Source organism: Falco peregrinus, chromosome 6 (assembly GCF_023634155.1).
Source record: "Falco peregrinus isolate bFalPer1 chromosome 6, bFalPer1.pri, whole genome shotgun sequence".
Taxonomy (NCBI): domain Eukaryota; kingdom Metazoa; phylum Chordata; class Aves; order Falconiformes; family Falconidae; genus Falco; species Falco peregrinus.
Window position 1 is genome coordinate 31,902,466 of NC_073726.1, and position 18,925 is coordinate 31,921,390.

At 37.7% G+C, this 18,925-nt stretch overlaps 1 protein-coding gene across 1 annotated transcript in view; it reads right to left on the bottom strand.

Annotated features, from left to right (window-relative positions):
- LOC101916701 (otogelin-like protein) overlaps window positions 1–18,925 on the bottom strand; it is a 100,549-nt gene that overhangs the window by 75,638 nt on the left and 5,986 nt on the right. The window contains exons 5-16 of the mRNA XM_055807692.1: window positions 17,987–18,085; window positions 17,132–17,286; window positions 13,864–13,982; window positions 12,459–12,664; window positions 9,580–9,707; window positions 8,837–8,943; window positions 6,491–6,597; window positions 5,704–5,829; window positions 4,884–4,992; window positions 4,590–4,636; window positions 3,104–3,249; window positions 1,398–1,521 (exon numbers count right to left, since the gene is read on the bottom strand). Coding sequence (XP_055663667.1) covers window positions 1,398–1,521; window positions 3,104–3,249; window positions 4,590–4,636; window positions 4,884–4,992; window positions 5,704–5,829; window positions 6,491–6,597; window positions 8,837–8,943; window positions 9,580–9,707; window positions 12,459–12,664; window positions 13,864–13,982; window positions 17,132–17,286; window positions 17,987–18,085 — 1,473 coding nt within the window. The remainder of the gene's footprint in view (window positions 1–1,397; window positions 1,522–3,103; window positions 3,250–4,589; window positions 4,637–4,883; window positions 4,993–5,703; window positions 5,830–6,490; window positions 6,598–8,836; window positions 8,944–9,579; window positions 9,708–12,458; window positions 12,665–13,863; window positions 13,983–17,131; window positions 17,287–17,986; window positions 18,086–18,925) is intronic.

Sequence of the window (18,925 nt, forward strand, 5' to 3'; positions counted from 1 at the left end):
TACCTGTGAGTGTTTTTGTTTTTTTTTTAGAAGCAAGCAATGCAACTGCATGCCTCTGGCCACAAGAAGACAAGACACCACTTGTTTCTTATTCTCCGGGGATGTTATAAGATTAATTAACAGATGTCTGTGAAGTGTATTGCTGTCTTTAGATAGAAGCTTCTCTCTTTAATATTATTGATATGACATCAGTATAGCTCCTTCCTTAGACTGCATGTGAACTAAGGCCGTATCAAATTCCCAGCTTTCCTCCCCAGCAAACCCCATTATGCAAGGAAATGGAGATTTCACAGTTACGGCATTCATTTGCTACACAATGTTGGGTTACTTGCAGCTGTAAGTTTAAAGCAGATCTACCTTCATTAGCAGCCTCTACACATCCACACACATGTACTTAGGTGCATAAACTGAGAAAAGGCAGATAAAATGCCTATGTGAGCTTGAAGATGCTCTTAGCTGGTAAGACTTACTAGATACACCCAGTTATCATGAGTGTGACACCAAAATATTTGTCATAGATTATATTTGTTACAGACTATGGAAAGAGACAAGAAAATTAATAGGGACTGATTCAAAAGACATAATATGAAATTATAAAGCAGAACTATCAACATAACTGGAAGTATAACTGAGCTATGAAACTTGTTGCCATAGGACACTGTGAATGCCAGAAGAAGAACTTGTGACTGGAGAAATTCAATGAAGAAAAGACATAGCTGCAACCACCAGCACAGAACTCCCTAAACTCTGTTCTGGTGGAGGCTGGTAAAGAAAAGGGGAACTCCCACTTTACTCTTTCTGAAAGAGATTAAAAATGCAGTTAAGAATTTATTACTGATCACTGTAAGATACAAAATTTAGCAATATCATTTCCATCTTCAGTGCTTAATTTTGTAACATCCTTTTAAGGCTGATTTTTTTCACTAGCCTTTCCAAAAAGTTGAAGTAATTTGCCTGAAATCACAACGTAAGTCATCACTGAAAGCAATATAGATCCTGTAGAGCACATAGATTCTATCCCATGCCATTTATTCCAAAAAGCTTTTGCCAAGCTAGACCTTAACATCAGCATCAAGATGGGTTCCAACCTCTCTTCACCTCCCTTCTTTTTTCTTACCCTCTCCCCACTAACCAAAACCAAAATGGGTAGAATTTCTAGGTACTCTGAAGATAAAAAATGCAAAGAAATGAGGGCATAATGAAGGACTCTCTTTCACAGACTGAAAAAGCACATTTTTAGAACCATTACTAAGGTTGTAAGAAGTAAGTGATTGTACATTTCATAAGTCTTATTTAAAAAATTCCTTCTTCATAAATATTATTAAAAAGCTTTGGAGCATATAAAAGAAATAATGTGAACTGAACCCTGGTAAAATTCTACTCCACGCACTTCTTACCATTAAGGTTAAAAACTTGGTTAGGGCCAGTTTGGACTTGACCATATCTTGTGAGAGTTACTTGTTTGCTCACATCATCTTCAAGAACTAGTGTTACAGACTCAATGCAGGCATGGTCAAAGTTCTAAATAGAAACAAGTTTCACCATCAGAAACAGGCAAAGACATTAATATTACCACGGAAAGCAAAAACAAACAAAAAGGGGGAAAAACAGTTGTATAGAAAGGAAATACCAAAACTGTTGTCAGGTAAATCGGTTGTAAACTATCACTCAAAGCATTAAACAGAGCACTTGAAATGGATGTAAAATATAATAAAACATTGCATATGCATACAAGAGCAAGGAGAATGCATTTTAGCTATTATGGCAGTCTAATGTTAAGTGGACATAGGTCCCCAAGAACTAATACTTGGTTCAAAAGGCCATACTTGCATGGCTGCCCTGGGTACTCGCCATTGCTGCTGGGTTAACCAGTGTTTGAGCAGGAGTCTGACCCCATCTATATCAAGCTGGTGCAACCACAGCCCAAATGCAGCAATGCAGGAGGAAGAAATCATTGCACACTTGAAGATGCTTCTCACCTTGAAACATAGTCATGATCTCTGACTGCAGACCAAAAGGATATAATTTCTCCAGAATTATACTACAATAATGTATAAATATCTGACTATCAAAAAATGGTGACTTATAAACCAACTCACACCAATCATTTTAGAGTGCTGTCCAGGTAGAATTTATGAACCTAAGTACAGGACAAAAGGTGAACACATAACCAGCTTAAATCAAGCATCCTATGTTCCCCCAGGGCCCCCGTGTCTTCACCCAGAAACTTTCCAAGGTGTCTAGAGTTGTGCTAAGGGTCATTTCCAGTAGCATCCTAGTCTCTCAGTGGCTAAGTAACCAACCATTTCATGCTTGAAGCCATCTGAAATGCAGAAAGAGGAGTCTCAACACCTATGCAGGAGAAGGAGGTGCTTACAAAAAAAGCAGAGGCATGAGCTCATAGTCTAGCTTTTGAAGGGACATGAGAGAGCCCCATAGCAGGGCAGCTTCAGTGCATCACTCCCTGCTGATGAGTTCAGGCATTCTAGCCCTTAGCACAAGGGCAGCTATGAGTCACAGGCTGAGAGTCCCTTCTCCTGAAAGCCTAGGTGACTAACAACATCATTAAATCCAGTCTTGCAGGTAAGTACTTTTTATAAGCACCTCTATTCATAAAGCCTGTTGCTGGATACCTGCCAAAATACTTTCAAATTACTATGTGTGGTATCTAGTCACTTCAACAGCTTTCTAAAAGGCATTGTTCTAATTAAATAAATGTTATGGCATATCAAATAAAAAACTAAAGCTATAAAAAAAAAAATCTTTTGCCTGACTAGCAGTGTATTAAACCTGTTCAGTGCTGCCAGCAAGAGCTTTTCTAAAGCCTAAGACTTCTGTTTGTACCATAAACAAAGATATATATACTTGTTTAGCATGTATAAATGAATAACTACTTAAACTTTATCCCTCTAAAGATGCAACTGATTTTGCAAAGGATAATACAATATGTAGCAATACAACCACTTACAAAAAAAGCTGTAAAATTATTTCGGTTTATATTTTCTGTTAAACACAGCCCAGTAGTTTACAGTAGCATCTGTACAAGATTGCCTGAAAGATGGAAGGACACATTTGTTGTGAATGTTCAACAAAAATTACTTACCTGTCCACAAGGTGTTTTCTGTAAAGTGACTGTGAATTTGTTTCTCCCAGTGCCTTTTACCAAAATGTACTGGCAAATCCCAAGAAAGGTGAAGTGACGCCCATCAAATGTTGTGAAATGAGAGCTACCTGTGATCGAGCACTCGGCTTGAGAGAAAAAGGATAAACAAGAATGTTCACTTGCATAAGAATGCATCGTTATTCTCTAAATAATGTAAGAGAGAGAAATGAGAAGCTTTCTCCTTATTTCTAAGCACATAATCCAGGCTAACTGTAATCTATCTAGTTATTCTGGCATTTGGAAATAAAATACATTATATATACCTATTTCCATCAGATACCATCTCATATTGTATGCACCAATGTGCAGGTTCTAACTAGATGAGATGCCTTTGAGTCATGAGTTCTCTAAAATAAAAAAGTTTCCTCTGTATTACAGTCCTGAAGTTTCCTAGAATCATCATCTTTTGGCATGATTGAGTGTGAAAGCTTCCTTCTTCCTTCTAGGTATGATGGCACTGCTTGCTACCGCAGGTATGAAGAGGCTCCAGGTGTCTGTCCTCAGGGCACATCTATATTCATTTTTCAGTTCAGATCAGGAGTGCACTGTTGAAACAAGTCTCCCGTGCATCCCCACTTACTGCACTTTCATTCACACCATGGGGCAGTGTCAGAACACATGAATAGATTCATTTTGGCTGCAACTACTGCAGGAAGTGCTCTGTGGAAGCATGTCTAACCTGCTCCCACTACTAACAGGCATTCAGTCCCTAGGACCAGACTAGAGTAGTCATAATTACCCCCCCACATGCACACATAACACACACAAAACCTATGGAGTGGTTCTCAGTGTCAGCTGTTCTATGCTACAGATCCACCTGTCAAGCCTTGCCTGGTAACTGTTAAGCTTTGTTATTACCTCATTCAGAGGAGGCCCCTTAATTTGTAAAAAGTTCTGTATTTCACAAGCTTCATAGTATAATCTTGTCTGAGATACAGAACTGTCAAGGGAGTTTCACTATCCAAGTATTGCATGTTCCTCTGAGTAACTCATTACAGAGACATGTAATCTTTAAAGATATGAACTGCCATTACAAGAGAGAAAATGTAGCACACTGATCATCAGAATGATGTTTTTCTTATTATTTGCATTACAATTGCACCTAAAAGTTAGGAGATCCTTATACCTGGCCTAGGTACTGTACAGGTTGTAGAAATAAGTCACCTGCCCCCAAAAACATAGAGCATAAGCAGGAGATAGAAAACAAAGAGGGGGATGTAACACACTGAGTCAAGGAAGCAAATCGGAAAAGGTGAGTATGGTCAGGCAGTGAACAGCTTCACCCCAGGTGGCCCACTGATACTCTCAGCATCCATCTGCTTAATCTTTCTCCTTAAATTAGCATCCCAAGCCCTTGGATCATATTTGGCTCTGTTGTCTCCCTTACGTTCACTGAGGAGAGAAAAGAATAATGAAACACAGATACCTGGGCAATCATGATCAGTGCAGTTCCAAATGCCACCAATACAAACACTAAAAAGAAAAATCACAAAACACATAAAATCAGTGTTCTAACCTGTAGCAGAAAAAGCAGCTTTGAGATACTTAATATGTCTTGAATTCACCCTTTCCATGGAAAAGCCTGCATGTTTTAGTGATACACAGGAACCCAGACTGTAAAATATAAGTGCTAACTATTCTTTAAAATGTGTGACTGTGATGTTAAACTATGGGTAGCAGTCACAGAGAGAGGAAATACAGATGTGTGGCTTTCACATACCAGTTGCTACATTCTTGTTCAATTTTTGAGCCAACAGGGAAGGCAGTTCCATGATAAATACAAGGGCAATTTGACACAGAGATACAAGTTCCATTTTCCATAATGAGACCTATTGGGAGGAAAGTTAATAAATGAGATAAAAAAAGAAATTAACAAACTCCAAATCCCTGTTCTTCCCCCAGCTGACTCAAACATTCAAATCCACCAGAAAGTGATCCCACCAGACTTAACAGAGGACCAGCTAAAAGAGTCACCCAGTGAGTGCAGAGAGCTCAGAATGGTGAACAGTGAAGCTCTCTCAAAGCAGTTGCCACTCATAATAGTTGTTTTATGAAAAATATCTGCTTTAAGCATGTAAAACTGTACAGACTCAAAAATTAAAAGATTCCAAGATCATATAATCTTTAATCCTTCTAGAACAGGGCTCTTCATAGTCCAACCCCTAATTTTTATTGAGTACAGGTCTCAGGAAATTAGTTTTCTTGTACGGAGCGTAAGACACATTCTGTTTAAACAAAACATCAATAAATTTTGGAATAATTCAAATAAAGTGGATTAAATCTTTGCAATAGCTTATTGTAGCAAACATTAGTGATGGCTCCAGGTTTCAACTGGTATTTCATTCTGAGCTACCTTTGTGTTCTAGCGAAATGATTAGAAGACAATAGAAGAAGAGTCACAGTAATACCAGCTAGAGCAGAATTTACAATATTCATATTTTCAGGTTTTAATTTTAAGCACTGCCTATTTAGACAACTTTATTATGATTGTGGGTATTAGCTTGGCACATATTTTTTCACATACAATTGACAGTACTTACCATCTGGACAGTAACAGCCATCTAAGCAGTGTAGGTTGCTGCCAAGACAATCTTTTTCAAACGTGCAGGTTGGTGGACAACAACTGATACAGTCACGGTGTACAAAACTGTCTTCACACTTCTCAGCTAGAAAAAATATATGGTAAAGAGAACATTAGTGCAATTTCTCTTTCCACACTGGAGAAGCCCTCTCTCTCAAATAGATTGTAGTGATGCTGGTATAGGTAATTATTCAGATCAGGTACAATGGATTTTTTTGAGAGGTTTTAACTGATGAACTGTGGTGAATCTCTCATCAGTATTTAAGTCTGTCTATAGTTTCTGTGACAGGGGAACATGTGCTCGTATTTCAGCTAGTTCAAAGTCTGGTGCATGAGACTGAACTGCAATTGGTGGGTGGTGGTGATAACTAAAAGGACCTGGATTAACTGTATTCATTCTGTTATAGGGCCAGTAGAGACTGTAAAGTCATCTGGGAAGAGGGGCAACATCAGATCTCTGCAGATGTTTCTTCTTTGTCCTAGAATATGATCAGCACACACGACGACTCAAGCAATCTGCAGAAACATGAATTTTATATGGATCTAGATCGTATCACAATGGAATTAAAATATTCCTCTAGCAAGTCATTGAATTCATTGTTTGGCAGCAAAAGTGAAGCTGGCTGATCTACTTCAGTATCAAATTTGAGTTCTATAGTGACAAATGTTGTCAAGATGGAATTATCTGAAATGAATACATGGGATATCTCAAAGGTCACATAGTATGCTTTATTAAAGAGTCTTACTACAGGCAGGAAAGTCATCCCTCCAGTCCCGCACTGGGGACCCAGCGTGAGAGCATGCTCTAGCGTACTCTGTCACTGCCCTGCAGTATGTTTCATCATCATCCACTCTGAAATGATAAAACAAAAGAGTAATCAAGGAACTCAAATTCCATCTACAAATCTCTGCCACGGGACACTGCATCAGATACTTCACACATAGCTGACACCACTCAATTGTAACTGCACACAGTGACAATACTATGAAAGGGAGTGAGCAATACAGAATACACTTGTTTTTTTACCATTTGATCTCACAAAAAGTTATTATTTTTAATATTACCACAATGAACAAAACCAGTAATTTATTAAAAAAAATATAAATGCTGATTATGATGAACGAAGACCTTGTCTTGAAGACAATGGACAACTCAACAGTCTCAAGATCCACATCTCAGGCCCTCTTCCACCTGCATGACATGGACACTGACCTACACTGATAAAAGACATTCTGTTCCAAGTTACAAGTTCAAATTTCTAATTGCCTGTCATTCATTGAACTTAGGTGAGAAGAACTCTGTTGGTAGACTCCTGACCTTGTGCTGAAGAGCTTGGTGCCAGAAGCATTACCCACTGAATACTGTAGGGATTTACAGCAGGACCTTGGCCAAAGACATTATCTCTGCCTTAGTCTGTACAGAAGAAGCTGTACAGTGCGCTTTTGCCAGGATCAAGTAAAAAGACATTGATTAGTGTTTAGGTAACCTCAAATTTTATTCAGATGTAAGATACCACCAACGTTTTATTACTGTGAAGGTCCAACATCCCATCACTCACTGTGGAGGACTTGATGCCAAAATGAACTAGTCATAACGTGACATTTCTATTATAAGCATGACTGTGACAGATCAACTGAGTTTGTCTTTCAGCACACAAGATCATGCTTCCAGAATTAATGGTCTTAAGAATATATTATATTGTGCTTGTATTCTGCTTTCAACAAATCTGTTATCAAATCAAATGCCACTATACTCTTTCTTACAGTGATCAGATTCTCTCCAGCTCTCCTTATCTAATCCAATTAAATGGGTCTTAATAGAAAGAATACTTGGCATACACTATGGCCCTACAAAAATCTTCATAAACTGACACTAAGCCACAAGAAGAGACGTCTCCTTTATAAACAAAATAAGCCTAAAGTAATGAAATTCTGAAATACAGAAACTTTCTTCAAGGTTTTTAATGTTCACACAATTCACATCAACAGACATACGCATGTTGACAAAAATCAAATCCACCTTAACACCATCACACTTATTGAATATCACATTTGAAAATTTGCTTTTCATTATTCTTCTTCTTCAAAAGTCACAATAAACTCCTGAGTTACAAAGAGACCACAACAAAGAGAGGCAACTCATCTCTTCTCTGAGCTAAATCAACGTACAGAACACAAACTTCAGGAAACATGCTTTGGAAATTTGCCTACAAACACTAATTCTTCTATCTTGACTTTATGGTAAATCAGAAAACTAAAAATTCAGCAAAAATGAACTAACAAGTTGCAATAGATTATACTGAGTGATTCTTACTTTTAGTCTTGGTCCTTTCTGTATGGTTTTGATTAAATTGATGATAGTCTGAGAAGGCCATAACAGTATCTGGTAAAAATACTATTATTATAACGATTACTTCTTAATTTAAAAACCCTATTAAAAAGAAATGGTACACTGTTCAGTCATCTATTCATTACACTCTGGAGCACCAGTTTAACTTGAATGACAAGAACTAAACAGGAATCTGGAGACCTACGGGAAAAATACCAGGTTGCATATAATGCCAGCAGCTGAGGGGGTGTAACTCCCACAAAGGCAATAAGAGTTGAATTTCTTTGACAACTCTGAATTTACATAAATAAAATAATTTTGAAAAATTCTAATTTGAACCATAGCAGTTGCTCATAAAAACAGTCTCTGTCAGACAAATGGTCCAGCCTCTCCAGTACCATTGATATTATCCCCTAGTATCATTTCCATGTATTTTTGATTCAGGACCTCCAGACACAGGTTTCAGGGGGGTTGTGATTAGCAGCTCCTCTTTGCCATTAATGATTCTCCATGGGTTTCTCTTCCCTGTATTTGTCTAGTATTTCCTTGAATTGATGTAAAACTTTAGCAACCAAATATCTCTTGTCAGGCTGGTTCTATGCTCTTTGTTTCCTCTAAATCACCCACTGAGAAACCCCATCTTTTTTATTTTGAACTTGGTTCCTCCTAACTTCCCTCATTGTTGCTCAGTTCTGGTCTCAAATGAAAGAGTGAGCATTCATTTTATGTATCAAAAATAAATACACAAGAACTCCAGTCTTACCTGCAAAGATCATTCATACAGCTAGAAATATAAGAATACGGATCTATGCTTTCATGACAGCTGAGAAAAGGAAACTGTAGGAATATTTGGCACTTGAAGAATATGTCCTGTGCATTAAGGAGAATCAGTAAATGACAGTTAGCAAATACTTTCTGAACAAGAAGTATTCTTTTTAACTTTGTTTCCCTAATCTAGGGTCCTTTATATTCCCATTAAAATTTGAGAATCTCACAGTCTCAATTTATTATTATGCCTCCTTCATTATTCTTCCTAAAATTTGTCCTCCCTGCCTAGGCTGGCTTGATTGCATGCTGCTCCTAAACCAGCTGGGATGAAAGAGTGTGATATGACAAAAAAACCATTTTGCATCAATGCTGGAGCTGAGCATGTTACTTCTGCAGCTTTTCAGTTTCCAAAACAATGAGGTGTAAGATGCCAGGACTGGAAACTGAATCCAAATTTCATGCAGCAATGAAGAGCTCTGCTAACAGACCTGTATCACTTGGCACATCCTATCTGAGCCTTTGTCTTCTAAGCTAAACATCTGAAGATCTTCACACCTTCCCTACCAACAGTCCTGACCTGAATCTTCCCTTTCACAAAGCCTTAAATGCATTTAAGGCATTTGGTGTGTATTGCTAGATTCTTGTACCATCACTAGGCAGTAAAGGTTAAGAATATACACACACACACACACACACACACACACACACATATATATATAAATAATTTGATTAATTTACCTCAGTGGATTCTGCATCAGCTGAGCAAGGACTGGAAAAATCTGAGGCAGTAGGTGCACAAGCTGCATCATCTGAGGTTTGCACAGCCCAGCTATTTGCAAATTCAGAAATGTCTTCTGTATATTCACCTACTCCATGAAAACATTGGAAGAGCGTCCAGGGGAAAAAAAATGTCAACACAAACACAAAAGACAGCTTTCAAATTTCTGGTAGTTTTTCAATGTGTTCATTACCTCAGTTACAAAAATGTTCAGCGTACAGGTGGTGTAGAAAATTGTTATTTTTCTTTTTTAATTTCAGGTAGTATTTTACACTACATTTAAATAAAATTATTAAAAAAATACATGACAAGGTGCTGGTTGGTTAAGTGAAATCACCGACCATTTTATACCAAACACACAAATAAAGACAAGCATAATTCATTGAATACTTAAGAAAAAAATACATTTCTTTAAAGCAAGTGAAGGCTTTCATAGTGTTTCACAAAGGTCAGTTAGTGCTATTATCTCCTTCTTCTTCACTTGCTGCAGAAAAGCCCTACAACAAACACATCACTTACATGCCCAGCTGTCCTCACAGCATGAGCATGGGAGAATTATTAATGAATGAGATGCATGACTGGAAATCATGGCAACAGGCTGAGGAAGATACACGAACATACAAGAAGGTTGGCAGTAAAGAAACAGACCCAAAATTTCCATATTTTGGCAGCAAGAACTAAATATTACACTTTTTCTATGTTCTTAAGTATGTTAACAAGGGTATATTGCCTCTACCTTGGAGAACCTTACAGTAATTATTATCTATGATATGTTTATCTATATGTCTGCAGGGTTAGGAGATAGGGTATTGAAATTATACAGGGTTTTTTTCATAGAGATGTATTATCCAAAACTTAATCTAACTTCTTCTAGCACAAGATGTACAAAGTTTGACACTGCAATGTGGAAAGCCCCAAAGCACACTAATCAGATATGTGTACTTGGATCTCTACAAACAAACAAAGATCCTAACCAGCAGTCTATTTTACTTAAGAGCAGGGAGACTTAAAACATCTCTCCCTCTGACAGAATAGTTCTTTACATGGAAAACCCTTCCCAAGCATAAAAAGCTGGGTTTTGGTCTACACGTAAACCTGCTGACATAATTCTCTTTCTGCAAAATCATTAAAAATATTTTATTTACATTTCAACATGGCTTGAAAAAAATTTCTAAGTCCTCACAAAATGCCTCGAAATAAAATCACTGTCCTTGAAACAGTTCCATACACAGATACAGCCTTGTATATTAAAGCTATACACTGCTTTGAAATGGAGTATTACATGCCTGTGAGCAACTTATTTATTTGGGGCATTGCAAATAGAGAGCATTCAGATTCTGGAAGACTCAGGATAGATGTAAGAGCTTCCTGTACACTACTGGGAGAAGTAATTTACCTGGGGGACATAAATCATCATCCCAGATGATTTGTAAGGTTTGGAAACACTTAGAAAAAGTTGTGGCTTAAAAGTAATTTGAATTGGCAGTCTATTCTAGTGAAGATATCAGAACTTCATGCTTTGTATTTGCAGAGTCAAGGCACCGTGTTATACAACTGGTTCAAGGTTAAAATGATTCATAGTGCTCTCGATTGTACACTGCAACAATACTATAATTTCTGATAAAGAAAAATGCAAGAAGAAGTTATAATGGTGAAGAAATGTAGCTCTGGAAACGAAGAAAGCTAAGAGCTGTGAGTATTTTATAACAGATGATACATTTAAAGATACTGAAATTACTATTTTTCAGAGATCATGTGAATTCATTATCTCCTCCAAACTCCATTTTTCTCTATTATTACAGATCACCAGTTTTAATTAGTTATTAAACATACCATACTCTGGTGTGCAGAAGTTAATGCATGAAACAGGGAACTTTCTGCTCTCAAGGCAGAAGAGGCATGAGAAATTTATATTGTGCAGATATATAAAGACTCTATATAGGTACACTGCATCTTTTTTCACTTAGAAAGTAAAAAAGCTCCACTGTCAACCATAACAAATGGGGAAAAACAGAGGGGAAAAAAGTTACAGTGAGGTAAGTTTTGTGATTTAAGAAATATGCAGGGCCATGGGACTAGATTTTCTCAGCAATTAATGATAACAGTAAAACAGTCCTATCTTTGTTTTTATCAGAGACTGAGAAAAATACTCCTCATATTCTCAAGCTTGTTCTTTTTCTTTCCCCGGCTTGTTCTTTTTCTTCCCCCCTGCCCCCCCCCCCCCCCACCATTAGTTGCAAGTAGGACAAAAGTCCCTATAGAGTATTGACCACACAGACTACAGAATATTCTACCAGCTTGGCGAGTCATCCCTGCCTCAGACACAGCATTGGGCAAATCCTCATCTTACAAGGTAGTTGGAGGCCCATAATACACCATACCAACAAAGAAATACAAGGAACTCCCTGGCAAAAGCTTTGAAAGGTAGATACTTCAACTAGCATTTTTATGATGCTCATATAAACAAATGACTTAAATGGTGCTTTTTCCCAGATATTAATATTTTGGCTCTTTTATCATTCTCCCTCCATCTTTAAACATAAAGAAAACCACAAACATTTCTTTCTTTATTTACTATTTGAAGGCACTTTCATCAGCTAAGGTAAACATACTCCAAGTGCTTTGCTGAGCAAGAAAAGTTTTAAACATACATATAAATACTTTCTTAAACTAGGATCTTTTCCCTTAGCATCTATAATGATGCAGAACAGTAGAGCAGATATTCTATTTTACACTGTAATAACAGAAAGAGGACTCCGCCTTTTACAGTATTATATTTAAAGTGAACATGGAAGCTGTTCACACAAGGTAAACATGTATTTCTAAGCTATTTACTTACTATTTTGCAGTATCAGGTCATCATATTTATTGCCATTAAAATTTCCACAGAGGCCACAAGTTTTTCCCTTATGATCTTCTGTCAGTTTAATATAAACACCAGAGTTTCCATCCCAAGCAAGAGAAAAACCAAAGGTGGTCTTCACCAGGATATAGTCAGCCAGTCTCTCAAGAAAAGCATTTCCAACTGTCTGTGGCAACATTAATCTGGGAAAATAAACAGCCTGCTTCAAAGATCTCAGATGGGATGAGGGTAGTGCTAGAAAAACACCACATAAAACGCCACCTTCTAACTCACTAAGTCCTTTTTCCTGGTGTATACAGTCACTTCCATTCAGTTCTTCATCATACTTTTACTGCCCTTTCTTCTGTTTACTTCTCTATACTGACCGTCAAAAAAGAATGCATTTCTGCTGTATACATCTATCAGTTGTACCAATTATAAGCCCGAAAGAACAATTAATCTTCATTTTCAAAGTCCAGCATGGGCACATTGAGGAATCTGTGACTCCATGAGAATGCTTGCATTGCACGAGGACTTATGTGACACTAAGACCACAAGCAGCCTTTCTGGGCACAGGGCCATCACCGGGTAGACATCTGCAAATGGAGGAACTTACAGTACAGAAAATACTATTGACCAAAATACTGCATATCTTCCTTCTTTGGCCAAAGACCACTGGAAAATAATATTGCAGTATGAATCTAACCTTAATCTTCCAAAGTTGCTTCTGTTGGGATGAACAGTATCAATATAACCATCAGTCTCAGATGCTAACAGCTATAGCATTACATCAAAGAGGATGGCAAGAACATCTTAACTCTGAAATTTTATATATTTTATTAACCAGTAAAACATATTTATGACAGCCTTGCACTCATCTTTTTACCCTATTAAAAAAAAAATGGTAAATACGGGGGTTTGATGTACCTCAGAGGCGTTCCGTGAAGGTTTTGCCCCAAAGGGACAAAAAGGACTTAAGATCCTTGATTCAACCAATTGAGATTTGCCTAGAAGAAGATTATGTCTTACATAAGTATAGCTACCAAGAATAAATAATGACTGCCTTGTTCAAAAACGGTATCAGAATGCACCAAGGATTAGCTAGAACTGTCTGATGCATACTTTGTCTATACAAAGTTGGGATGGGTAATTATTAGGTTACAGCTGAGAAGTTGAACAGCAGGTTCATGTGGGGAGTGTATGCTATCTTCACTCAGGTATTACATCAACACTACTACCTCTGTTCACACTAGAAATCTATCAGCCCCAATAGAGAACAGCAAGGGATCAATAAAGATATATATCAAATTATTTTCTCCGCTGGCGTAAAAAGCACCAATTTCCCAAACTCCACACTATCTTTTTGCAATAAAATGTTAAAACCTACCATTAGAATACTTACCTGATTCCACTTTTTCTTACTTCATGTCCTGAAATAATTATTTCTTGGTTGGAAAAAAATAAGCTGATGGACCTCTGACAAGTATATACTGAACCATAACAGTGAGGACTGTTATGAACCTTAAAGGGGAAAAATATACACACAATAAGAATAAATGTTTGTTCTCAATAATTTAATGCATTTTTTTCATAAACTCATATATGATATTTTACATTTCTTTGCACCCATCACTGAAAGAGCTTTACAAATAAATAATTAGAATATTAACAATTCACAATTATAGAGATACGCAAAACTAAATGTTCATGCTACCCAATACTACTAGGAAATACAACAACTGTTAAATAGCACAAAGCATCACAAGATGGTGGTTTAAATACTGGATGAAATACTCAGGTATTTTATGTAGGTGAACTTCAGAGACACTGTGTAGTGAGCTAGCTTATAACTGCCAATGTAGAAGCTTGTTATTTGCACTAAGGAAACACTCTTTTTGCCCTGTTTCTAGAGGTCTGATCTATAAGGGGGGACTACAAAACAATACAAAACCTCATGATAATACCAGCATTCTCCATGCCAGTTGAGACTGGCACCAGCTGAACTACAACATGCCTTCCTGAGCCACTCAGGATTTGTTGAGATTTTGGAGTGCTCCCAGATTACTGCAGGCATCTGAGTTACATGAATCTGTTGAAACCCATTTCACACTGGCTTTCCAGCCCTGCTAATGGAGAAGGGCAGGCCTTTCTGAAGTCTGCCTTTCCCCATTACACATATATAGCATAGTGAGCCAGGGTATTGCTTTGTATCATATATCAGATTCTCTAGTTTGAATACAGCAATAGAAATAGAAGTTTCAGTCAGCCAGAGAGAGATTTAACTGTGTGTCTTCAATATTGGCAATGTATGACTTCCATGACTGCCTACTGCTAGAGGGAGGTGTTAAAACAGATCTCACAGGCATGCTTCCAGAAATGAAAACCATGCAACTCCTATCTCAGCATGTCTGCAGTCTTATGGCAGTGAAGTGGATCTCACATTAAAAATGTATAATCAGACCTTGTAACAGGCATGATAAGCCAACACTCTTCCTTTCTATAGTTTGGCAAAAAAGAGGCTACCCCTGAAGTCAGACCTTCTTTGCATTCCCAGCATGGCACAGCACAACTCCTGCAGGAAGGTCCTTGTCCCCAGGGACCACACAGCTTTTGCTGGCCAGGGCATGCTCTCAGGACTTGAAAACTGTGGGTTCAAATTTACTCTAACAGATGATAGGGATATAGGTCTCCAACTTTCTGTGCATGTGCTCTAACTGATTAACTACTATACAGTTTTAAATTACACTCACATAGTCTGAGTTTTAGCACACACCTTCTCCAAAGGCTTGAGCAAAACTTCAACAGCTTTCATTAATCTCAGTGGCACTGAGCCACCCAAACTTGTGGGATGCCCTAGACTGCAGTGCTTCAAAAGCCTGTGAGCTGATTTAGATACCGCTGAGGAGGCAGGGGAACATGCTGTGAACCTTAGATTAAAAAGTAGACAGAGTTTAGATAGCTCAAATATGACTCCTGTGACTGTGTGTGTTACCATTCTCTGAGAAGGATGGGAGCTGCATTACCAGTTTACTTGATAGTGCTGTGAAGCTAAATAGATTAGTAACTGGGAAACGTTTTGCCAACATAGTAATGGAGGCTGTAAGAGTAACTAGAGCTATAATTTTCGTAGAAAAGATCTGTTGGCAAACATATACAGTGCTAACATATACTCAAATTAATATTCCTAAACTGACAATCCTGGAAGTAAAAAACAGTTACTGTTTCTTTGAGTGAAATAAACCAAACCAGGAAAAATATTAGAGTTTTTACATGTATAAAGATATCAGAAATGTTACTAGCATTGACAGGTGGTTTCTGTGTAAACAATCAAGGAAAATCAAAATAATTCTTCTGTTTTCTCCTCCTCTAGAGAGGCGGGTTATTAAAGCCAGAAGGACCGTAAAGTGAGGATTTGTCAAGGTTCTTGGCTCTCCATTGCCCAGCCTGTAGTGGCTGCAGTGCTTCAACATTACCTATGACTTTTCTGAGTAAATATTTTCAGTTTTCAGCAAAACACGGTATTTGTTCCAGCAACTGAATGGTAGTTTGTCCCTTTTCAGAGCAACCGGAATCCACAGGAATACTGATTATAGATTGTAATATAATTTTGGGCTTTTCTACAGCATTTTCTGAAAACTACTGAAAGATTATAGCTGCACACAGAATCCAAAGAAATAAAACAAAATGGTGGAAGTCAGATGTAACAGTATCTGTCTATAACTGAGTGAATAGAAATGGCAGTTTTAATGGCAGATTTATCTTCATTACATGCTGTTATCTGGAGGGAGAGGAGGTCATGTGTTTATATATGAAAACTAGTCCTTGGAGCAGAAATCAGCATCTAGGTCTGCCTTTTCCCCTGCAAGCACTGTGACCACCAGGGCTTAGAACTAGGACCCCTCTTGTCCTCTTTCCCCTGCCCTATCAGCATCAAACCCCAACCATTGTGTAAAAAGTAACATAATGAGCTCGTATCCTGCCCACAGTAACCAACAGCCTAATAAACAGGGCATCTTCCTTCAGAGAGGCTATAGGTTTGAACTCTCCCTGACCCAAAGTCATTAACCATGGATACTCAGCAATTTGAGGAAATTACTAAAAAGAGTGCTTTCCATACATAGGTCAAGATGAAGGCTTTTGAGCTGATAATCGTCTCTGCATGACATAGAAGTAATCCACAATTAGAATGCGAATCCCCAGAGGGCACAGAGTTTTCAGTGGGCCAAGGAGGCAGCTCCCCATGGTGCACCGATAGCTGTGAACTGGGGCCCAGTACGCTTGTGTGCCCAGCTATCAGGCAGGTGATAGTTGTTTGCACATTACTTAGCAACTCTATTTTTTTACAATCTGACAGCTAAAGTTTATTGAAGTTTCCAAGGTCTGCTTTAAGACCTACTTTTGCTCCCAGAAAGAAGAGATCAGAGATCAGTTTTTAGGAGTAAGAAATACTGTTTTTAACATACTGACTGTTGATTATCATTTCATCAGTGTTTTGAGTTACCGCACATAGGCTTAGACATTTTCTAGCAGCATAGTTTTATATTTAATTAAGCAATGCAACAGTTTGATCCATTTATTTTCTCTCTACTTATTTTACTTATGACGAAAAATAAGTCCTGTAATACAGGAATACTCAGGGTGTTTTTTCTGGCATATGCTCACTTACTTACCCAAACAGTGTACTGGGGTTCTGGAGTACTGCAGTCTTTTGCAAAAATATAGGAGCAATTTCCAGGGAAGTAGTAGTAGATACCATCAAATGTTTCAAAATGATACTGTCCCCATGACTTGCAAATCCCATCTCGGTCCTTACCAGTGTTAGGTACTGGAGAGAACACACTGAGTTTCAGTTTACAACAAGCATGGTAATCAAAAATTGACAGGTGTCACAGGCATCTACATAGTAAGAGCTCAGAAGGGAAGTAAGAGTTTACAAAGGAAATACACAGCAAGGACAAAAGGTAATGTTATTTCTTCAACTTTAAATAAAGTCAGTACTTTTTCTTCAATCTTTAGGCTGCAGTCTTAGTGACATGCAATCATTGTAAGTTTTTAGTTTGCTTCAGTGGAGACATTTTAATTATAAGAAGAGGCAAGGGATTCAGATCTACAGCAGATCCTGGAAGATAATTCTTGTTGATTCCTACAGACAGCAGATTCCAGAAACCAGTGCATTGAAATAGTTGATAATTTTATTTGCAATAAGTCAATGTTAGAAAAATGCAGTAACTTCTCAGTTGTTCAGCTAACTAATAAAAAGCTGGCTAGCTACTTATGTACTAGACAGTGATCTATCTGTTATGGTATCTATGTATCATTACATCCTAAGTGCTAAAATGTAGACATTCCTGAAGTCACCCTGTACGTATCCCTAATGCATATTATTTTAATCCTCTTGGATACTAGTGGAATGACATTCCTACTAAAGAGGAATCACAAGTATGTTGTTAACAATATTGGCTTAAAAACCTGTACCTTAAATCTCACTTGAAGCTGAAACTTGCCTCTTTTGGCCCAAAGCTTACCTATTTGACACCTGCTTCCTTGAGCCTGAAATAACTGACAGTCACAGTCACCTGCCTCTGTGCAGGCTGCTCCATTAAGGCAATCCTGAGGACATGAACCTGCAAGCAAGCATAACAGCCTTTTGGTAGACACAGTATTTTGCAAACAGGCTGAGATCCACATTAGATCTGTTTATCGTTAAATCATAAGCAGCTATATTAGCTAAGAAAATTAACCAACAAGAATCTCCAGTTTTTAATATTTACTTGATTTTATCCTTTGTGTTCTTTGGTTAAAAGACAAGCAAGGTTCTCTCCCGTTTGGTTTGAGACTTGTAAACTAACAAAGGAGCAAAAGGTCAGCCTCCTCCCAGCAAACAAAAGGTCAAGTTCCCATGTAAAGAAACCAAATCCCAGTCCCGCTGATCTCAAAATATACAGGACACAATTATTCTAATTGACTAAACTCAGCACAATTTATACATATGTTCACCTCCTCCCTTCTAAGCATTACAGCAAAGGGTACATTCAGCTTATGAACAATCCAGAATATATAATTTACAGAGTCAAAACCAAGTATAAATAACCTTCCCCTCATGCTAAAAAAAGTCAGTTAAAAGGTTATTTCTGCTTAAGAGGTGACTGGAGTCAGAGACAAGATTCCATGGGAATGGCTTGTTTTATGTTATAATTAGTAATTGTTTCCAAAAGCAGTTTCATTAAAGGGTTTTATAGTCTGTTTGGAAGCTAAGACCTCACTGTCATCTAGTAATCATTCGCTGAGGGGGTCTAAACCATACTACCCCAAAAGAGAAGAAAGATAGTTCCAAACCAAAATTTCATCAGGTTTTGCAGATAGTTACTTTCCTTCCTGGGGGAGGATTAAAACCCAAGATACAAATGCTTGCAATCTTACTGACAGAGATTTAAAAAACATCGCAAAAAGAAAACATCACAAAA